Source organism: Bombina bombina, chromosome 5 (genome assembly GCF_027579735.1).
Source record: "Bombina bombina isolate aBomBom1 chromosome 5, aBomBom1.pri, whole genome shotgun sequence".
NCBI classification, from domain to species: Eukaryota; Metazoa; Chordata; class Amphibia; order Anura; family Bombinatoridae; genus Bombina; species Bombina bombina.
This window is the reverse complement of record NC_069503.1, coordinates 1001099664-1001119747: the sequence shown is the minus strand read 5'-3', so window position 1 is coordinate 1001119747 and position 20084 is coordinate 1001099664. Positions and strand designations below refer to the sequence as shown.

The window sequence follows — 20084 nt, the reverse complement described above, 5'->3', positions numbered from 1 at the left end:
TATGCATCCTGTAAATCTATTGTGGACATATAATGCCCTTGCTGAACAAAAGGCAGAATAGTCCTTATAGTTACCATTTTGAATGTTGGTATCCTTACATAATGATTCAAAATTTTTAAATCCAGAACTGGTCTGAAGGAATTCTCCTTCTTTGGTACAATAAAGAGATTTGAGTAAAACCCCAGCCCCTGTTCCAGAACTGGAACTGGCACAATTACTCCAGCTAACTCTAGATCTGAAACACATTTCAGAAATGCTTGAGTCTTCACTGGATTTACTGGGACACGGGAAAGAAAAAATCTTCTTGCAGGAGGCCTTATCTTGAAGCCTATTCTGTACCCTTGTGAAACAATGTTCTGAATCCAAAGATTGTGAATCGAATTGATCCAAATTTCTTTGAAAAATCGTAATCTGCCCCCTACCAGCTGGGCTGGAATGAGGGCCGCACCTTCATGTTGACTTGGGAGCTGACTTTGGCTTTCTAAAAGGTTTGGATTTATTCCAGACTGGAGATGGTTTCCAAACTGATACCGCTCTTGTAGGGGAAGGATCAGGCTTTTGTTCCTTATTGTGACAAAAGGAACGAAAACGATTAGAAGACCTAAATTTACCTTTAGATTTTTTATCCTGTGGTAAAAATGTTCCTTTCCCCCCAGTAACAGTTGAAATAATGGAATCCAACTGTGAACCAAATAATTTATTACCCTGGAAAGAAAGGGAAAGCAAAGTTGACTTGGAAGACATATCAGCATTCCAAGTTTTAAGCCATAAAGCTCTTCTAGCTAAAATAGCTAGAGACATATACCTGACATCAACCCTAATGATATCAAAGATGGCATCACAAATAAAATTATTAGCATGTTGAAGAAGATTAACAATGCTATGAGAATCATGATCTGTCACTTGCTGCGCTAAAGCTTCCAACCAAAAAGTTGAAGCTGCAGCAACATCCGCTAAAGATATAGCAGGTCTAAGAAGATTACCTGAACATAAGTAAGCTTTTCTTAGAAAGGATTCAATTTTTCTATCTAAAGGATCCTTAAAGGAAGTACTATCTGCCGTAGGAATAGTAGTACGTTTAGCAAGAGTAGAGATAGCCCCATCAACTTTAAGGATTTTGTCCCAAAACTCTAATCTGTCAGATGGCACAGGATATAATTGCTTAAAACGTTTAGAAGGAGTAAATGAATTACCCAAATTATTCCATTCCCTGGAAATTACTTCAGAAATAGCATCAGGGACAGGAAAAACTTCTGGAATAACTACAGGAGATTTAAAAACCTTATTTAAACGTTTAGATTTAGTATCAAGAGGACCAGAATCCTCTATTTCTAATGCAATTAAGACTTCTTTAAGTAAAGAACGAATAAATTCCATTTTGAATAAATATGAAGATTTATCAGCATCAATCTCTGAAACAGAATCCTCTGAACCAGAGGAATCATTATCAGAATCAGAATGATGATGTTCATTTAAAAATTCATCTGAAAAATGAGAAGTTTTAAAAGACCTTTTACGTTTACTAGAAGGAGGAATAACAGACATAGCCTTCTTAATGGATTTAGAAACAAAATCTCTTATGTTAACAGGAACAGGAGTATTAGATGTTGATGGAACAGCAACAGGTAATGTAACATTACTAAAGGAAATATTATCTGCATTAACAAGTTTGTCATGACATTCATTACAAACAACAGCTGGAGGAACAGATACCATAAGTTTACAGCAAATACACTTAGCTTTGGTAGATCCAGCATCAAGCAGCGATTTTCCAGAAGTATCTTCTGATTCAGGCTCAATCTGAGACATCTTGCAATATGTAAAAGAAAAAACAACATATAAAGCAAAATTGATCAAATTCCTTAAATGACAGTTTCAGGAATGGGAAAAAATGCCAGTGAACAAGCTTCTAGCAACCAGAAGCAATAAACAATGAGACTTAAATAATGTGGAGACAAAAATGAAGCCCAGATTTTTTGACGCCAAAAAAGACGCCCACATTATTTGGCGCCTAAATGCTTTTAGCGCCAAAAATGACGCCACATCCGGTAACGCCAACATTTTTGGCGCAAAAATGTAAAAAATGACGCAACTTCCGGCGACAAGTAAGACGCCGGAAATAATAAAAAAAAATTTTGCGCCAAAAAAGTCCGCGCCAAGAATGACGCAATAAAATGAAGCATTTTCAGCCCCCGCGAGCCTAACAGCCCACAGGGAAAAAAGTCAAATTTTAAGGTAAGAAAAATTGATTATTCAAATGCATTATCCCAAATAATGAAACTGACTGTCTGAAATAAGGAATATTGAACATCCTGAATCAAGGCAAATAAATGTTTAAACACAAATATTTAGAACTTTATATAAAAGTGCCCAACCATAGCTTAGAGTGTCACAAAAATAAGACTTACTTACCCCAGGACACTCATCTACATGTAGTAGAAAGCCAAACCAGTACTGAAACGAGAATCAGTAGAGGTAATGGTATATATAAGAGTATATCGTCGATCTGAAAAGAGAGGTAAGAGATGAATCTCTACGACCGATAACAGAGAACCTATGAAATAGACCCCGTAGAAGGAGATCATTGAATTCAAATAGGCAATACTCTCTTCACATCCCTCTGACATTCACTGCACGCTGAGAGGAAAACCGGGCTCCAACCTGCTGCGGAGCGCATATCAACGTAGAATCTAGCACAAACTTACTTCACCACCTCCACAGGAGGCAAAGTTTGTAAAACTGATTTGTGGGTGTGGTGAGGGGTGTATTTATAGGCATTTTGAGGTTTGGGAAACTTTGCCCCTCCTGGTAGGAATGTATATCCCATACGTCACTAGCTCATGGACTCTTGCTAATTACATGAAAGAAACGAGAGAAGTGGGGGAGTGTAAAAAAAGTATGACAATTTATTAATAGAATATCCCCATTAACCAGGATCTAGAAGCCCAAACATTAACAACAAAATGTGCATGGGAGTTAAAGTCAAGTAATTAATATGACTGCTCACTAAAATGAAAATGACCAGACAGTATATCCACACCTGTAGGCTTGGACAGGGAAGGCCTGTCCCTTATTCACATATGTAAAAAACAAGTCCAGCCACAAGGGTCAAAATATGATTATTATATTAAGAGGTCAAAACAAAATCAAACAGCACTTCAAGCCCAAAGGCCCTTAATCATGAGATATAAAATCGGATTAATGCTGTTAAATGGGCTTGGTATTGTTAAGACAGTAGCATTTATATTAGAGGATCATGGACTCCCTTTTCAAAAGAGGGGACTCAAATTAGGGGCATCTCATGCTCTCTAGGTAAATCAGAGTGGAAGATAAAGGCTTTGCAACAGCCCTGCCACCTTGATAAAATAACTTCCAAGGTGTTGTGTGGTGCGGCTAGTTGCCATTCCCTAATTGCCTGCAACCTAAGGAGTTACACAGACCTCTAAGTGGTATAGGAGTTGCTACACATCCAAAAACTTCATGATGTTTAGTGAACAGGTAATTGCCATTTTTTATGGTGATCACCTGCATATTAAAGAGACACTTGAGTCAAAATTAAGCTTTCATGATTAAGATAGAGCATGAAATTGTAAACAACTTTCCAATTTACTTCCATTAACAAAATGTGCACAGTCTTTTTATATTTACATGTTTTGAGTTACTATCTACTACTGAGCATGTGCAAGAATTCACAGAATATATGTTTATGCATGTGTGATTGGCTGATGGCTGTCACATGATGCAATGAGAGTGGAAATAGACATAACTTTGAAATTTGTCAGGCTAAACTTCAACTGAGAAGTAGATTTGTTTTCTAAGTGCTATTGCATTGTCTTATTATCATGCATTGTTGATTGCGCAAATCTACTGTATTTACTGGTCCTTTAAGAGTACCAGATTCCTCTCATTTGAAGGACATTTTGCATGTAATGCAGGAGAAGAGTTTTCTAGCCACTGCACTTCTATGCATTTAGAGAAATTCAGAAAAGCCTGCATGGCACCAGCAACATATATTATGAAAACACATTTCCAATCCATCCGCAAAAAAACACCAGAAAACAAGGAAAGTATGTGCCGTGCATGGGAACCAAACACAAGAAAGACAGGGGTCTCTTTGCATCCAGAGATAAAGCAGAACACACAAGGTCAGGAACTTGCACTGTCTAGAAAATCTCAGATTTAATTTACTGCTACTCTAAACAAAGAGGTTTACCAATAAGTAACACAATCTATGTTTATAGTCACAAATCTTCATTTTACTAACATTAGTGTATGCTTATGCTATACAACATATATATGACTGCTAGAATTAAATACACACAGATGTATAGATCTAGATACATCAGTGTTCTTTCATTGACATTTTTAACCCCTACGGGGAATTTCAGAGAATAACTTGCCCAAGGTACCGAAGAATTTTTAGCATTTTTGTTATAAATCTTATTTACCAATGAAAACTATATATTTTTAAAGTAGACAACCCAAGGTATTGATCTTGGCTTAGTTTGGTATATTTGATGCCACTATTTGACAGTCAGATAAGATCATATTAAAAAAAAAAATGTCAACTATTTCGCAAACTTTGGATTTCCCGCTGAAATTATTTAAACACAACTACTGCAGTCATATGACAAATGGTTATAAAAGTTTCTCTGGGATCCCCTTTGTTCAGATATAGCAGACATGCATAGCTTTGCCATTGCTTTTTGGCAAATAGAATGCCGCTAATTCCAGCTACGCACCTTACGTGAAATTCCTTGCAGTGAATGGGTTAATCAGTTAGCTTGTTAAGTTACAATTTTGATTCAGAGTAGAGATTGCCCTCCCACCTGACACCTACCACTTCCTGATCCCTCCCAAACAGCTCTTTATCCCTCCCTCACGGCCCACTGGTCACCACCATCTTTGGTACTGGCAGAAGATCTGCCACTATGCAGTTTAGATCATTTTTTTATTTAAATTGTTTTTATTATTATTGTCCTCACAGTGTAGTGATCACTCCTCAACCCTCCCACCACTCTGATCCCCTCCCCCAAACAGCTCTTTAACCCTCCCCCCTCTTACTACTGATGGACATCTTTGGTACTGGCAGCTGTAATTATAATTTCTGTAGTGTAGCTTCCCATCCCTGCCTCAAAAAAATAATTTCTGTAGCGTAGGGCACCTCCCACTCCCACATGCCTCCCTTTGCACACCTCCAGCTGGAAGTATCACTAACGATCAGGCATCTGCATTCATATGGAACCAGAGTACAGATCCGGTTCCATGTGCAGGCAGATGTCTGGAGCTGAGGAATTCCAGCAGCTCAAACTATATACAAGTAATGCTGTACGATAGGCAAAGTACTGAATGACGTATATATACAAGTCTTTTGGGATAATGGGTATGCTACGTGGGTTAGCCAATACTAAGCTAAAATTAGCTAACATTTTTCAATGTTGTTTTGTACAAATAATCATTAAAGGACCAGTCAATACAACAGATTTGCATAATCAACAAATGCATGATAAGAAGACAATGCAATAGCACTGAACTTCAAATTAGTAGATTTTTTTTTTTTTTAAATAAATTGCAAAGTTATGTCTATTTCCACTCCCCTTGTATATCATGTGACAGCCATCAGCCAATCACAAATGCATATACGTATATGCTGTGAACTCTGTGCAAATGCTCAGTAGGAGCTGGTGATTAAAAAAGTATAAATATTAAAAGACTGTGCACATTTTGTTAATGGAAGTAAATTGGAAAGTTGTTTAAAAATTGCATGCTGTATCTGAATCATGAAGTTTAATTTTGACTCGAGTGTCCCTTTAAATAAGTTTATGTGTTAAATTATGCAATTAAATTTGTGCTTTGGATAGCAGAAAAAGTTATAATATTAGAAAGTATCATACTGCCCTCACCAGCTACTTTTATAATACCATCCGGCTGGCAACATTTTCTGTGGAGAAAACTGTATATATGCACATATATACACATACATACATAGAAACTCATATCCATAATACGGATTCCATTACATTTTTATCATTTAACAGCACCATCAAGTGCAAAAGAACACAAACAAAAAAAAATATTCTCTTCTTTATCTGCTTTAAATGTGTTCCCAGTGATACAATCTGTTTTTCAGAAAGTACTGTCCATTGTGTACAGAGAGAAGAAAATTAGGCTTTAATGTATGGAGAGAGAAAAAGAAAAATCTAAATTTATGCTTACCTGATACATTTATTTCTTTGACACGATGAGTCCACGGATCATCTATTACTATTGGGAATATCACTCCTGCCCAGCAGGAGGCCGCAAAGAGAACCACAGCAAAGCTGTTAAATATCACCTCCCTTCCCTCCAACCCCAGTCATTCGACCGAAGTAAAGGAGAGAAAGGAAGCAACAAGGTGCAGAGGTGTCTGAAGTTTATAACATACCAACAACCTGTCTAAAGAACAGGGCGGGTCGTTGACTCATTGTGTCAAGAAATAAATACATTTATCAGGTAAGCATGAATTTTGTTTTCTTTCTAATGACACAATGAGTCCACGGATCATTAATTACTATTGGGAATCAATACCCAAGCTAGAGTACACAGATAAGGGAGGGACAAGACAGGGAGGCACCATTGCTTAAAGAACCTTTCTCCCAAAAGCGGTCTCAGCCGAGGCAAAAGTGTCAAATTTTAAAGATTTTGAAAAAGTGTGAAGAGAGGACCAAGTTGCAGCCTTGCAAATCTGTTCCACAGAAGATTCATTTTTGAATGCCCAGGAAGAGGAAACAGCCCTTGTAGAATGAGCCGTAACTCTCTCAGGAGGCTGCTGTCCAGCAGTTTCATAGGCAAAGCGAATAATACTCTTCAGCCACAAAGAAAGAAGTAGCCGTAGCTTTCTGTTCCTTACGTTTCCCAGAGAATACCACAAACAGAGCTGAAGACTGACGGTCAGAAACTACTTTAGGGAGAAACCCTAAATTGGTACGTAGAACTACCTTATCCGAATGAAAAATAAGGTAAGGAGACTGTAATGCCGAGAGCTCTGACACTCTACGAGCAGATGAAATAGCAACAAGAAACAAAACTTTCCAAGATAACAACTTTATATCTAAAGAAAGCATAAACTCAAACGGAGTCCCTTGAAGAACTAAATTAAGACTCCAGGGAGGAGTAATTGGTTTGAACACAGGCCTGATCCTGACCAAGGCCTGACAAAACGATTGCACGTCTGGTACGTGCGCCAGACGTTTATGTAACAAAATAGACAAGGCAGATATTTGACCCTTTAGGGAACTTGCCGATAATCCCTTCTCCAAACCCTCTTGGAGAAAGGACAGAATTCTAGGAATCATAACTACTCCAAGAGTAGCCTTTGGATTCACACTAATACAGATATTTACCCCATATCTTATGTAAAATCTTTCTAGTCACAGGTTTACGAGCCTTATTCATGGTCTCAATGACCGATTCCGAAAATCCACGCTTGGATAAAATTAAGCGTTTAATCTCCAAGCAGTCAGCTTCAGAGAAACTAGATTTGGATGAAGGAAGGGCCCTTGAAGTAGAAGGTCCTTCCTCAACGGAAGTCTCCAAGGTGGAAGAGATGACATGTCCACCAGATCTGCATACCAAATCCTGCGAGGCCCACACCGGTGCAATGAGGACCGCCCAAGGATCCTGAACATCTCGAACCCAAGCCTGAGTGAAGAAGTAAAGTCTGCCCCCCACATGATCCGGTCCCGGATCAGGGGCAGGCTCTTCATGCCGTTTTTGATTCAATAGCAGGCTTTTTGGATTGTTTTCCCTTGTTCCAAGACTGATTGGGTCTCCAGGAAGGCTTGGAATGCTCCTGCTTGGAAGAGGGAGTGGAAGGATTTCCCTTGAAATTTCGAAAGGAATGAAAATTACTCCCCTTTTGTTTATTTCTCTTATCCTGAGGGAGGAAATAGCCCTTTCCTCCAGTAATGTCAGAAATTATTTCCGTCAAACCCGGTCCAAACAAGGTCTTTCCCTTGTAAGGAATCGCCAAAAGTTTAGACTTAGATGACACATCCGAAATCTTTGCTCCCAGTTTAATAACCTGTAGGGAAGCATCCGTAATAAAGGAATTGGCCAACTTAAGGGCCTTTATCCTATCCAGGATCTCTTCAAGGGGAGCGTCTGTCCTAATAGAATCAGGCAACGCATCAAACCAGTATGTCACGGCACTAGTGACGGTAGCAATGCACACTGCAGGTTGCCATTGTAAACCCTGGTGTACATACATCTTCCTGAGTAACCCCTCCAATTTTTTGTCCATAGGATCCTTAAAAGCACAACTATCCTCTATGGGGATAGTAGTCCTCTTAGCCAGAGTGGAAATTGCCCCTTCCACCTTGGGTACTGTTTGCCAAGACTCCTTGATAGAGTCCGCTATGGGAAACATCTTTATAAATATAGGGGATGGAGAAAAAGGGATACCCGGTCTCTCCCATTCCTTAGCAATGATCTCAGAAGCTCAATCTGGTACAGGAAAAACCTCCACCATGGAAGGTACATCAAAATATTTGTTTAGCTTACTGGATTTTTTTTAGGATTAACTATGACCGTGGTGACGCTGTCGTCCAGTGTAGCTAAAACCTCCTTAAGTAACAGACGGAGGTGTTTTAGCTTAAACCTGAAAGATACAACTTCAATATCAGCAGGAGGAATTACACTGTCAGAATCTGAGATTTCACCCTCAGATGCTACTGAAGTATCCTCCTCCTTAGGCTTCTGGGAGGGGGCATTCAAAATAGCAACAACTGCATCAGTAACCTCACTTACTGAATGTTTATTTTTCCTCTTGCGCTTTCCCTGCAGCATGGGAAAAGCAGACAACGCATCAGGAACCACAGAGGACATGAGAGAAGCAATGTCTTGCAACGTAACTCCAGGGGGAGTTAGAGAGGAAGCGCAGGGCACAGTATGTGTGGGCGATAAAGTTGGGACGCTTGAGGAAAAAGCTGCGGCATATATTGAACATCGTCATTAGACTCCTGAACAGCATCCACCTTAAGTCTATCCCTATAATTTAAAGTTCTCTCAATACATGAGGAACAGAAAGGGATTGGTGGTTCCACATTGGCATCAAAACAAAGAACAAGTGACATTTTGCAGGGCCTCTTGGTCCATTCTGACTCACAATGGAACAAATTACCAAATAAAAGGCTTACATTTTTCAATAAAAATTAAAACAGAAAAAACGTTACTGTCTCTTTAAATTTTAAAACGTAACTTTTTTATTTATTTTTTGTAGTAAAGGACTAAATAGTGCTACACAAGTACTGTTGATCACCTCTACACCTCAGCTTAGCTTTGCTGAGGTGCCTACCTGCCCTGCTGACACCGGCTAGAATTCCCCTCAGCAAAAGATCCGGAACTCGGCCTGCACAACAATAAAACGCTGTCCGGTCCCAAAAACGCATGCCTTGAGTATAAATATGCGTTATCCTGACTGACTGCTAATTCGGTCACAGGAAGTGAAAGCAAAAGTGGCGCGCAACACAAACTGCGGCCTGTTAGCTCCGCCCATCGTGGGCATCTAAAAAATTAATCTCCCGGTCGGCATATTTTAAAGTCAAGCCGCCGGGAGCAGTGAAACGACATTAAAACTGAGCCTTTTTAACCTCCTCAGCCCCAGTGCCTGCCAAAATACACTGCCTACATAAATCCCCTCAAATATACTGTATAGAGGAATATATGTCCCATAATGAATAAAGTCCTTTTTATTTTACTAGTCCCAGAAATAATAAAGTCAGCACTTACCTCATAAATCTGCCAGGCAGCAAGGTAGCTCACTAGGTTTGAGAGGTCTTCTCCCTCACATGGACCTGTGGAAAAATAAAGACTGAGTAATCTTACTCAGGCTTTCAGAATTAGGGCAGCATAAACTACATGGGAGGCGCAGTGAGAATTATGTCCCACAAGTTCCCATTGCTCTAAAGCCACCACTGCTCTACTGAAGAGACTGATATGGACTACGGCTACACCCTAGAACAAAGCAGCACAATCTTGCACTACTTAAAAAAAAAAAATCTTGCTTGAGGAATCTTTTAATGACACCTAACTTTACCACTTCCTTGCTCTAACGTAGGCAAAGAGAATGACTGGGGTTGGAGGGAAGGGAGGTGATATCTCCTTTCTTGACATGGCCCGCCCTGTTCTTTAGACAGGTTGTTGGTATGTTACAAACTTCAGACACCTCTGCACCTTGTTGCTTCCTTTCTCTCCTTTACTTCGGTCGAATGACTGGGGTTGGAGGGAAGGGAGGTGATATTTAACAGCTTTGCTGTGGTGCTCTTTGCTGACTCCTGCTGGGCAGGAGTGATATTCCCAATAGTAATTAGATGATCCGTGGACTCATTGTGTCATTAGAAAAATAAAAAGTCTGCGATTTTTTTAGGATCAGCCTATTTTCAATGGGTTGAGGGTACACTCAGCAACAACATCTATTTAATCTTCAAAATAAAACAAACATTGTATATTCTGCGGCTTGTATAACAAGTCATTGCGAACACAAAATGCCACTAAATTGCAGTATAACTGCATAATAAAAAGACAATGTAATAACATTTTCTCAATTTCAAAGCAGTATATTTTTTTCTCCCATTTTCTGTCCCCTGTATCATGTGACAGTTATCAGCCAATCACAGACTAGTATACGTATACCCTGTGAGCTTGTGCACATGTTCCCCAGAAAGTGTGTATATAAATACACTGAGAAAATATTTAAATGGAAGTAAATTGGAAAGCGTCTTAAAACTTCAAGCTCTATCTAAATCATGAAAGTTTGTTTTAACTTGAGTTGACTTTTAAGGGGAAACTTTTTAGAGTACAATGCCCCCTTAACAAACCATTCAGTGATGAGAGGGCAGCTTACTATCCCAAAAAGAAATGCAAGATGAAAGGTTTGAGGGTTTTAGGAGGCTTGTTTAAATATGAAGAACTGAAGCATTATATACAGTGTTCTATAAATGTTGTCAGCCGGGTGGCAAGTTAAATTGCATAATGTAATATAAATGTATTTCATGATAATTTGTGCAATACAAATTTTACATTTTTAACATTAGATAATTGTAACTTAATATCAGATAAAAGTTTAGCTGGGTGGTCTTTAAAATCAGCCAGCTGGTGCACCAGTTAAAAAGGTCGTGGGGAGGGGGGCGGGTCCAACCAGTGACCCAGATGATAGCCTTTTAGTTACAGCAGAATACAGGAGTTAATAAATCCGCTGTTTACTGCGCTCCTTAATCCTGCTAGCGAAGTCTTTCTTAAGTGACATTGAGAAGTTTAATACCCGGGACACAGCTTCCAGGAACTTTTATTTATGAACTCTGCCAAGCCGACCAGAATAGATGAGGTACGCAGTGGAGGCCTGTTAACGGCCTAGATCTTCATCTACCCCCCATTTTCCTGACGTGTCAGGCTAACCAGCTATTTATGCTGAAGAATAAAACTGTGAGCTACTACATTTTCTAGCACTACGAATTTTCAATATGGAGACTATATCTACAGTAATACATGCTATCTTCTCTGATTTTGAGGACTCAATGCTACAAAAGATTGATTGCCTAAGAAACACTACTAATCCTTTGGATAAGTGTTTTGATATCCCCACACCTGAGGCAATACATGGAAAAAGGCTCTGGTGCTGCTACGGCTCTGAACCATATTCATTGTGTGATCCCATGACTTGGATGACACAATTGCGGTTCCAATCAACCACTACAGTTTGAAGGATCTCCTGCTTTCTAGCACTACTTGCACTATGGGGAATGCGGCCGAACCCCAGGAGCGAGATATTAGCTTTTACCAGGAACAGAGGGGTGACCCTTCAGAGAGTGATAGCACTACAGTGACTAAGTTACTTACAAGGTTGGAGCAGAGAGCTGACACCCTAGCCAAATCAAGAGGAGAGCTTCAGCAGCACGGAATTTGGTTCAGCTTTGAGTTCGGTGTTAATTTTGAAGAGATGTGTCCATGCCGCCTACAGATCTGTGCTGTTGGATGTCTTGACTACTGAGTCGGCTGCGGCGACACCGCTACAAAACCTGCGTTGATTGCAATAAAGGTAACTAGGGCAACACCTTCGGTAAAAACAGCTACGGGATTCAAGGCTATCAAGCATTTTCTATGCTGGGCAGCAGCAACTTTATTTCATAAAATTGGCAATGGGTGAATCCCTGTAATTGGCAAGACACATGGTCTCTTTAGTACCCCTACGCCTACTTTGACAATTCAACATTAGATATAATAACCCTCTGTGGCAAGTCAGTGGTTTTATCAGATACAGCAACGATTTACACAGACTCATATACCCTTTTATGACGGCTCATATACCGGAGTTATTAAGGACTTGAGAGCTGTGATATATGGACCGGACAGGAGCTACTTTATGTACAAAAGGTCTAATTTTGCCTACACATAACTATATTATCTAAGCCAGTAGATACTATGTTCATTAATACTGCACTCTAAAAGACCTTATACAAAATTTTAGCCCATAACTGATGTAATGTTTGAATGTTGTGTTATTCTTGAAGATTTGGCTAACCTGAAATTAGTTCTTATCCCTCTTTCGGTCTGTTTGTAAATAACATCTTACTTACATGTTAACAGCGACACACAACCTTAGACCTATTAAGTGTAAAGTAGACACATATCTAATTATAGTAAGATGGGACAACTTTTGTTCTAAACTAACTAGAAAGGCAGCTGTACATTTTATTTGCTATCCTGAATATTGTCTTTATATTCCTAGTCAGCTATATAGGGAGGTTAATTAATTAGGGACACTAATGGCATTTTATGTGTGACAAAACTTACTAACAGCATTTTATAGTACCTATAGCACTAAAGTAGCCTTGCTTTGTCTGCGGCTGAGAATGAGCAGTATACTTTGCCTTTTCTATTTTTAGTCTTCTGGTGGAGAGATACATTTTTTAGTATATATGAAGGGTAATACTCGACACAGGTTGGTAACTGGAGATATAAAATAGGCTATGTCAGATCATATAAGGTATACTAGATTATTTAATTTTCATTATCCTCAAAGAATATTCAGAGCCTATCTTGTTTTCGCTGAGCTATATATGTATTTATGTCCGATATCTTGTGCCTAAAGGCCACTCTAGAAAGCTTTCACATTTACAGTCAGTAGACTAATTAAGTTGATCAGTTTAGCCAGTTTTGGTAATACTGATACTTAAGCAGAATATATGTATCTACAGCAAATAGAGTATTAATATTCCTCCGATATAGCTCAAATTGTATTATACTAAAGGTGACCTCTAGGTTTTAACATATAGGAGCCGAATTATCAAGCTCCGAACGGCTCGCCAGAAACACATGTTATGAAGCAGCGGTCTAAAGACTGCTGCTCTGTAACCTGTCCGCCTGCTCTGAAGTGGCGGACAGACATCACCGGAAATCAACCTGATCCAATACGATCGGGTTGACTGACACTTTCTGCTAGCAGCCGATAGGCCGCAAATCTTTCAGGGGGGCGGACAGGTTACCCTGCTGCTTCAATGATAAATGCTGATGCAATATTAGATCATGTCCGCTCGCACGTTCTTAAATAGGCCCCAAAGTCTAATGCCCCTTTAGGTGTTATTTGAGATTTAACTCTCCTCACTGACCCTAGATAAATAGACCCTATAGTTTCAGTTTTCGTTAAATTGATCTATATTGCAAGTTCTTGCAGTAACAATACCATATTATAATATCAGAATAATCAAAGTTCAAATGAGGTGCACAAACAGCCAGTTGTGAATACAAGTAATCTTTTCTTTATTGCAAGTAAAATATTCGCTCCCATCAGGGATACAGGATATGCAAGTATAGTAGTGAGTGGAGGTAGCTTCACTCTAGTGACTGTCTGCTGACATGTTTCGGCGATGAAGCCATAATCGTAGCCGAAACATGTCAGCAGACAGTCACTAGAGTGAAGCTACCTCCACTCACTACTATACTTGCATATCCTGTATCCCTGATGGGAGTGAATATTTTACTTGCAATAAAGAAAAGATTACTTGTATTCACAACTGGCTGTTTGTGCACCTCATTTGAACTTTGATTATTCTTATCCTGCGGAACCGAGGTTGCACCAGTTTCCAGTGTGCTACATCTGCTATCCTCAGCGCACCGATCCCGGTTTTGGCTGTTGCCGGTACACGCATAGCACTATCGAGGAGAAAGAAGTTCCGCGTACCGGAAGTTTGCCCAGTGACGTCACACGCCATCGTAGGTGGATTGAGCAGAGGAGACCGGAGCGGTCAGTGAGAGCGTCAAGTGCCGGACCAGCTCCATGTGCACCTGGTTTGCACATACGGAGGGTCGTTTTTCCTGCTTCACCACAGGTCAGGCTTAGTGACACTGGACATTGCTAAACAAGGAGAGGGGTGAGAGAATTACTCGCTATTTAACAGTATCTTACCAGTCAACATAGGTGCCGACACACATTGACTGTTTCCATATTATAATATCTTCCATAAGAAAATCGAGGGTCACTATTTAAAACCCAAGAGTGGTCTCCTATAGTTCACGGCTGCTTTCTGTAGCGTTACAGCTTATCTAGTAATGGGAGGTCCAAAAGTGGCATCAGGTGTCATTTAGAAAGCATATAGTCTGATTGGCAAGTCAAATATGTACTAATATTTCTAAACCCTGCCATATATGCATGCCTTGTTTATTTTTAATTTGTATTGGCTGTACGTATAGAACCCATTTCTCTGTATAGACTATACTGTCATGTATCGCTTTTATGCCTTGAATTGAACCTTTAAAAAAAAAAAAAAAAAAAAAAGGTCCCGGGGAGAACACCGATATATCAAGACATAAGAAAAGATACAGAGATCCTTAAGAGACTCTGAAAATACTCTCTACTACATACCGAATGTTGGTTTGGATTTCCTAAGGAAATATAACCCCAATAGCTTGGATTTTGAGGACGGTTGATTATAAGAGACAGAGGTCTGGCACAAAATGTTAAAAACTCACTACTAAATCAAAGTCATCAAAACTTTTAGAACTAAATATAAATTTTTTAAATAGAAGTTAGATATCCCAATCAATATGTGAACTAGAAAAAAGTTTACCAAAGTTAAGCAAAAACAAACAAAAGACCTATCTATGCCCCCAAATCTGACATGAGAAATGTTGTGCGTTATCTTGTTCAAATGGAATGGAACGTTCAAAACTTAGCTCGAGAACAAGAAGAACTGATGAAAATCACAGCACTTTTGGTAACACAAAGGGGCTTTAAAGATGCCCCAGGTGTGACATTTGTACCTATGAAAATATTGGTTGTGTACTAAATAGAAGCCAAATACAAAAAGTGGGAGTCACAGCTATCTAAAAGAATCAGAAATGCATAAATTGATGCATATGCTACTCTGCAAGAAGTCTGAAAATCCAAAAGGATCCAAAAAAGTATATATTCATGCTAACAGGTATACAAATAGGTCAGTGTTTTATTGCAATAATAGCTTTAAGCAGTGAGAAGAAAGAGTGAGAAGACGTGCACCATGATTATGATTAAAAGGTGGTTAATACAAAATAATATGCTCAACTGGACTATTTGCACACATACTAAAAAGAGTGCAGCTACGAGTGTATGAATTCTTGATAACGTAAGAAGTGCATTACTTTCTATATTTGTGAAGCTGTGAGTTCAGGTGCAGACGTGATTAAAAGGGACATGAAACTGCTGGGCACAACTACAATGGCACGGATACTAATCACCATTCTGTTTTTTTCCTCCAGTATCATCAACTCTATTGTGTGTTCTAACCTAAAGTGTATGAAACAGCAGCGAAAAAGCCATCAAAACTTGCAAATCTTCACTACTCCTATCACAGGGGCAAAGATAGCGACACAAAGTATAAAAAAATTGTAGTTTCTCCAACCTGTGCCTGTAAAGAGTTAAAATAAGAAAATGCCTCTGAAGAGAGCTGCAAGCACAGAAAAACAAACAATGGCATGGTAAGTAGTAACCATTGTGATAAAATAATTTAATATACGTAATTTGAAAAATAAAATATGCAGCTTAAAATGAGAAATAGAGCTCCTGAAAACCAGTAAACGTTTCGTCATTACAAATAGATCAGAGCTTATGATTATAGCCGCGTTCGGCAAGCACTCCAAGTGACTCAGAGCTCGCTTGAAACGTTTTGTGAAGACTTCAAAGCTCAGCGCTGGGTGTTCGTTCAGCGCTCTGATGATGCAAGTTGGAACTTTTCAGAGGAGCAAGCTCAGACACTTGAAAACATGGCAGCCTCCACAAGCAAATACATACATACATAGACACATACACACACGTGTTGCTTGTGGAGGTTGCCATGTTTACAAATTTATATATATATATATATGTTGTAATAAATAATTTAATAATTCTTTCACAAGTGAGGGAGCTTATAATAAATGTTTGAATGCTCGAAGGGATCTGCTGCACAATAATGGAGTACATATATATAATTCATATGTGAGATGTATTAGAAATATTGCATGCAAATAGAAGCGTTTCACATATGAATTACATTTGAGTACTCCATTATTGTGCAGCAGATCTCTTTGCGCATGCAAACATTTTTTTCTAAGCTCCCTCACTTGTGACGTCTCCTAGCACCACGTCATCGCTGGAGCAGAATTTCCCGGTACGCTGGCTCTCAGCGCTTGCCGAACGCACCCAATGTGAAACTCTTTCACCAACTGTTTAATCTCTAGTTCCCTTTAATGAAGTCTTTTGGCTGAACCTCTCCAATCCAAAAATATTTCTGAAAAATAAAGAAGTTTAAATAATTTAATATATTGCTAGAAATCCTACTTCTATCCTTGCAGGAGCATAAACCTACCTTAATACAGAGAAATGAGTCATGCGAGTTTCAGGTTTTATTTCCTGGGCTTGTTCGTTATCTTTATTGACAGATAAACAAGTCTCCAAGGTAGTATCTTCAGACTCCACATTTTTCACCTCTGAAGATTCAGCCTCTTCCCTTTCAGGTTCATCTACCTCTTTCCCCTTATATATTGAAAGCACAGGATCAGCTTTGGCATCTGCCTCCCATTCTGCGGTTAACTGCTCCCAAGGACACAAGAAAGGTGCGACAATGCTGTGCTTGATGAAGTTGGTCCGCTTTGCTGGTGGGCGTCTAATTGTAGAAATAGAAGGAAAAAAATAAATAAAAATGCAGTATGATCATTTAACAAAACTTCAAACAAAGGGACATTCTAGTAGAAATTGAAATGATAAGTAGTGAAATTTAAAGGGACAGTCTACACCAGAATTGTTATTGTTTAAAAAGATAGAAAAGCCATTAAAGACAGCCTTTTATCACATGCTTTTTCATTTGCTTTTCACAACAGGGGAGTGCTAGTTCATGTGAGCTATATAGATAACATTGTGCTCACGCCCGTGGCAGACACTGCACTAACTGGATAAAATGCAAGTCAATAAAAAATAAATATTCCGAATTTTTACAAAAAACCCCCCCAAAAAACATTTGTATAGCGATGGGGGGGGGGCTCTCTGAATGTTGGGCAAGGGATCTGGGAAGGGAGTGAGGATATTGAGGGGGGCAGCTACACTAGAGAAAATATCAAATGTAATAAAAAAATAAAAAAAATACACTATTTTAGGGGCAAACTGGTATTGGAAGACAGCTGCCTGTACCCAAGATGGCGGCAAATAGGTAGAGTGGGGAGGGTTATAGAGCTGTATGGGGGGGGGGGATCAGCGAGGTTGGGGGCTAAGAGGGGATCCAACACTGCAGAATCAATTGGAAAAAAAAAAATTACCCTTTGAGTGCTAAGCTTATTTGAGGGTTTTTTAATTTTTAATTATTTTTTTTCCAGATCCCCAAGACTTATAACGTTGGACGATTACCTTTCCAACTGTGGGTCTTGGGGGTCTGTAGCTGCTTAGATGCCTGAGATACAGGCTTCTATGCAACATGCCCCCTTTCCCTATACTTGTCGTGATTTTTTAATAAAGTTGCGTGGTGACGTCATCACGTCATTGCGCGTGACATCACCACGCAAAACGTGAACCCCCGGGGATGCCTGTTACTATACAGGCCCGATCGTCGGGGTAGGAGCCCCCAGATCTCCCTCAAAGTGGGAGAGTGCTAGCGACGGCTCTGAGCCATCGTTAGCACCTGAGTGGAAAACTCTGCGATGGCTCAGAGCCATTGTTAGCACTCAAGGGGTTAAAAATGCTTTTTATTTTGTGAAAAGTTTAACGATTTTTTTTTATTTGATCGCATTTGGCGGTGAAATGGTAGCATGAAATATACCAAAATGGGCCTAGATCAATACTTTGGACTGTCTACTAAAAAAAAATATATACATGTCAAGGGATATTCAGGGATTCCTGACAGATATCAGTGTTCCAACGAAGTAGGGAGAATCCCTACGAAACGCGTAAGGCCACGCCCACCGTCTTTACACTATCACGCTACTTTAATCAGTTGTTGAATGTTGCCGGCATTGTTTGTTTGCTTACAGCTGGTTTGTTGTTTTGTGTGGCGTTACTCTCTTCCACTTGGACCCATACACTTGGGGTTGTTTTGGAGAACCTGATTCCATCGGGAAATCGGAAGAAACACTTTGGAACACAGTGTGTGTATGTTTATACACCAGACTTCTGAGATCCTTTGCATTGCGGAACTCTGATGGAGATCGTTTGAGATACCTATATGGTTTTCAGGTCCCCTTATCATACCTAATTTTGTTTGAGGTCACATCTTGTGAGTTTTTATTTGTGACTGTAAATAAATATATTTTTTATATTAAAATACTGCACTTAGAGGGGTTACACCCTGTCTCTTCTTTATGTTTTATATTTAGCTTTTATCCGGTTTCCAGTATCATGAAACTCATGAGGCAGCAACCCTGAATCTTTTATTATATAATCATATACATACGCCTTACTCTCTGTATTAATATATGTTCACATATGTGGTATAGTTTACACTATAACTAGCGCTAATTTTGAAAACAAATGGTATGGAAATAGCAAAGTGCTACTTGTATTTATTGCCCTATAACTTGCAAAAAAAGCAAAGAACATGTAAACATTGGGTATTTCTAAACTCAGGACAACATTTAGAAACTATTTAGCATGGGTGTTTTTTGGAGGTTGTAGATGTGTAACAGATTTTGGGGGTCAAAGATAGAAAAAGTGTGTTATTTTTCCATTTTTTTCATCAAATGTTATAATTTTTTTAATAGTAAATTATAGGATATGATGCAAATAATGGTATCTTTAGAAAGTCCATTTCATGGAGAGAAAAATGGTATATAATATGTGTGGGTACAGTAAATGAGTAAGAGGAAAATTACAGCTAAACACAAACACCGCAAAAATGTAAAAATAGCCTTGGTCCCAAACGGTCAGAAAATGGAAAAGTGCTGCGGTCCTTAAGGGCTTAAACAATAAAAAATTTGGGGTAGACTGTCCCTTCAAAAAAGTGACTTAATGCATTAGTTAACTCATTACACCAGAAAAAGAAAGCGTTAGACCAATAATTCCTCCTCGAACACATTTCATTTGCCATCATAACTAAAAAATAATAGTACTCTGGTTTATTGGATTCACGGCTAAAGTGTAGTGTTAAAACAAAACTTATTACTGTGCTATAAAAATAGAGGATACCATTCCCATTAAAAACTCAGGATACAAATAGTCTACAAATAAATCTGATTAATCAGGCAACATTTAAATATGATAAATCTCTGGTGACAATGTTGTGCCGGCTTATAGCTGAAATTACAATATCATCAGATGTATGATGCTTGAAATGTCACTTGAATTATTTGACAAATTTGCAGTCATACGTTATGTTCTGGTAATTAGATAGTAGCGGTTCCAGGCACAAAAACCATTACATGGAGGTTTATACTGATTAACAGCTATTAACATTACCCCTGTTCCTCTAGTAATCGTATTTCACCAATATTTATCTATAGTGATATTATGGTATGCCAATATTACTAGCTAATATATTGTACATTCAATGTAACTTCCTTCATATTGCTCAATCTATTTTTAAACCACTACAAAAGGCCGCAACATGGCCTTT

General features: G+C 38.9%; 1 protein-coding gene across 1 annotated transcript in view; it reads right to left on the bottom strand.

The window, feature by feature from the left end:
• POP1 (POP1 homolog, ribonuclease P/MRP subunit) overlaps window positions 1-20084 on the bottom strand; it is a 118278-nt gene that overhangs the window by 7088 nt on the left and 91106 nt on the right. The window contains exon 15 of the mRNA XM_053715237.1: window positions 16857-17153. Coding sequence (XP_053571212.1) covers window positions 16857-17153 — 297 coding nt within the window. The remainder of the gene's footprint in view (window positions 1-16856; window positions 17154-20084) is intronic.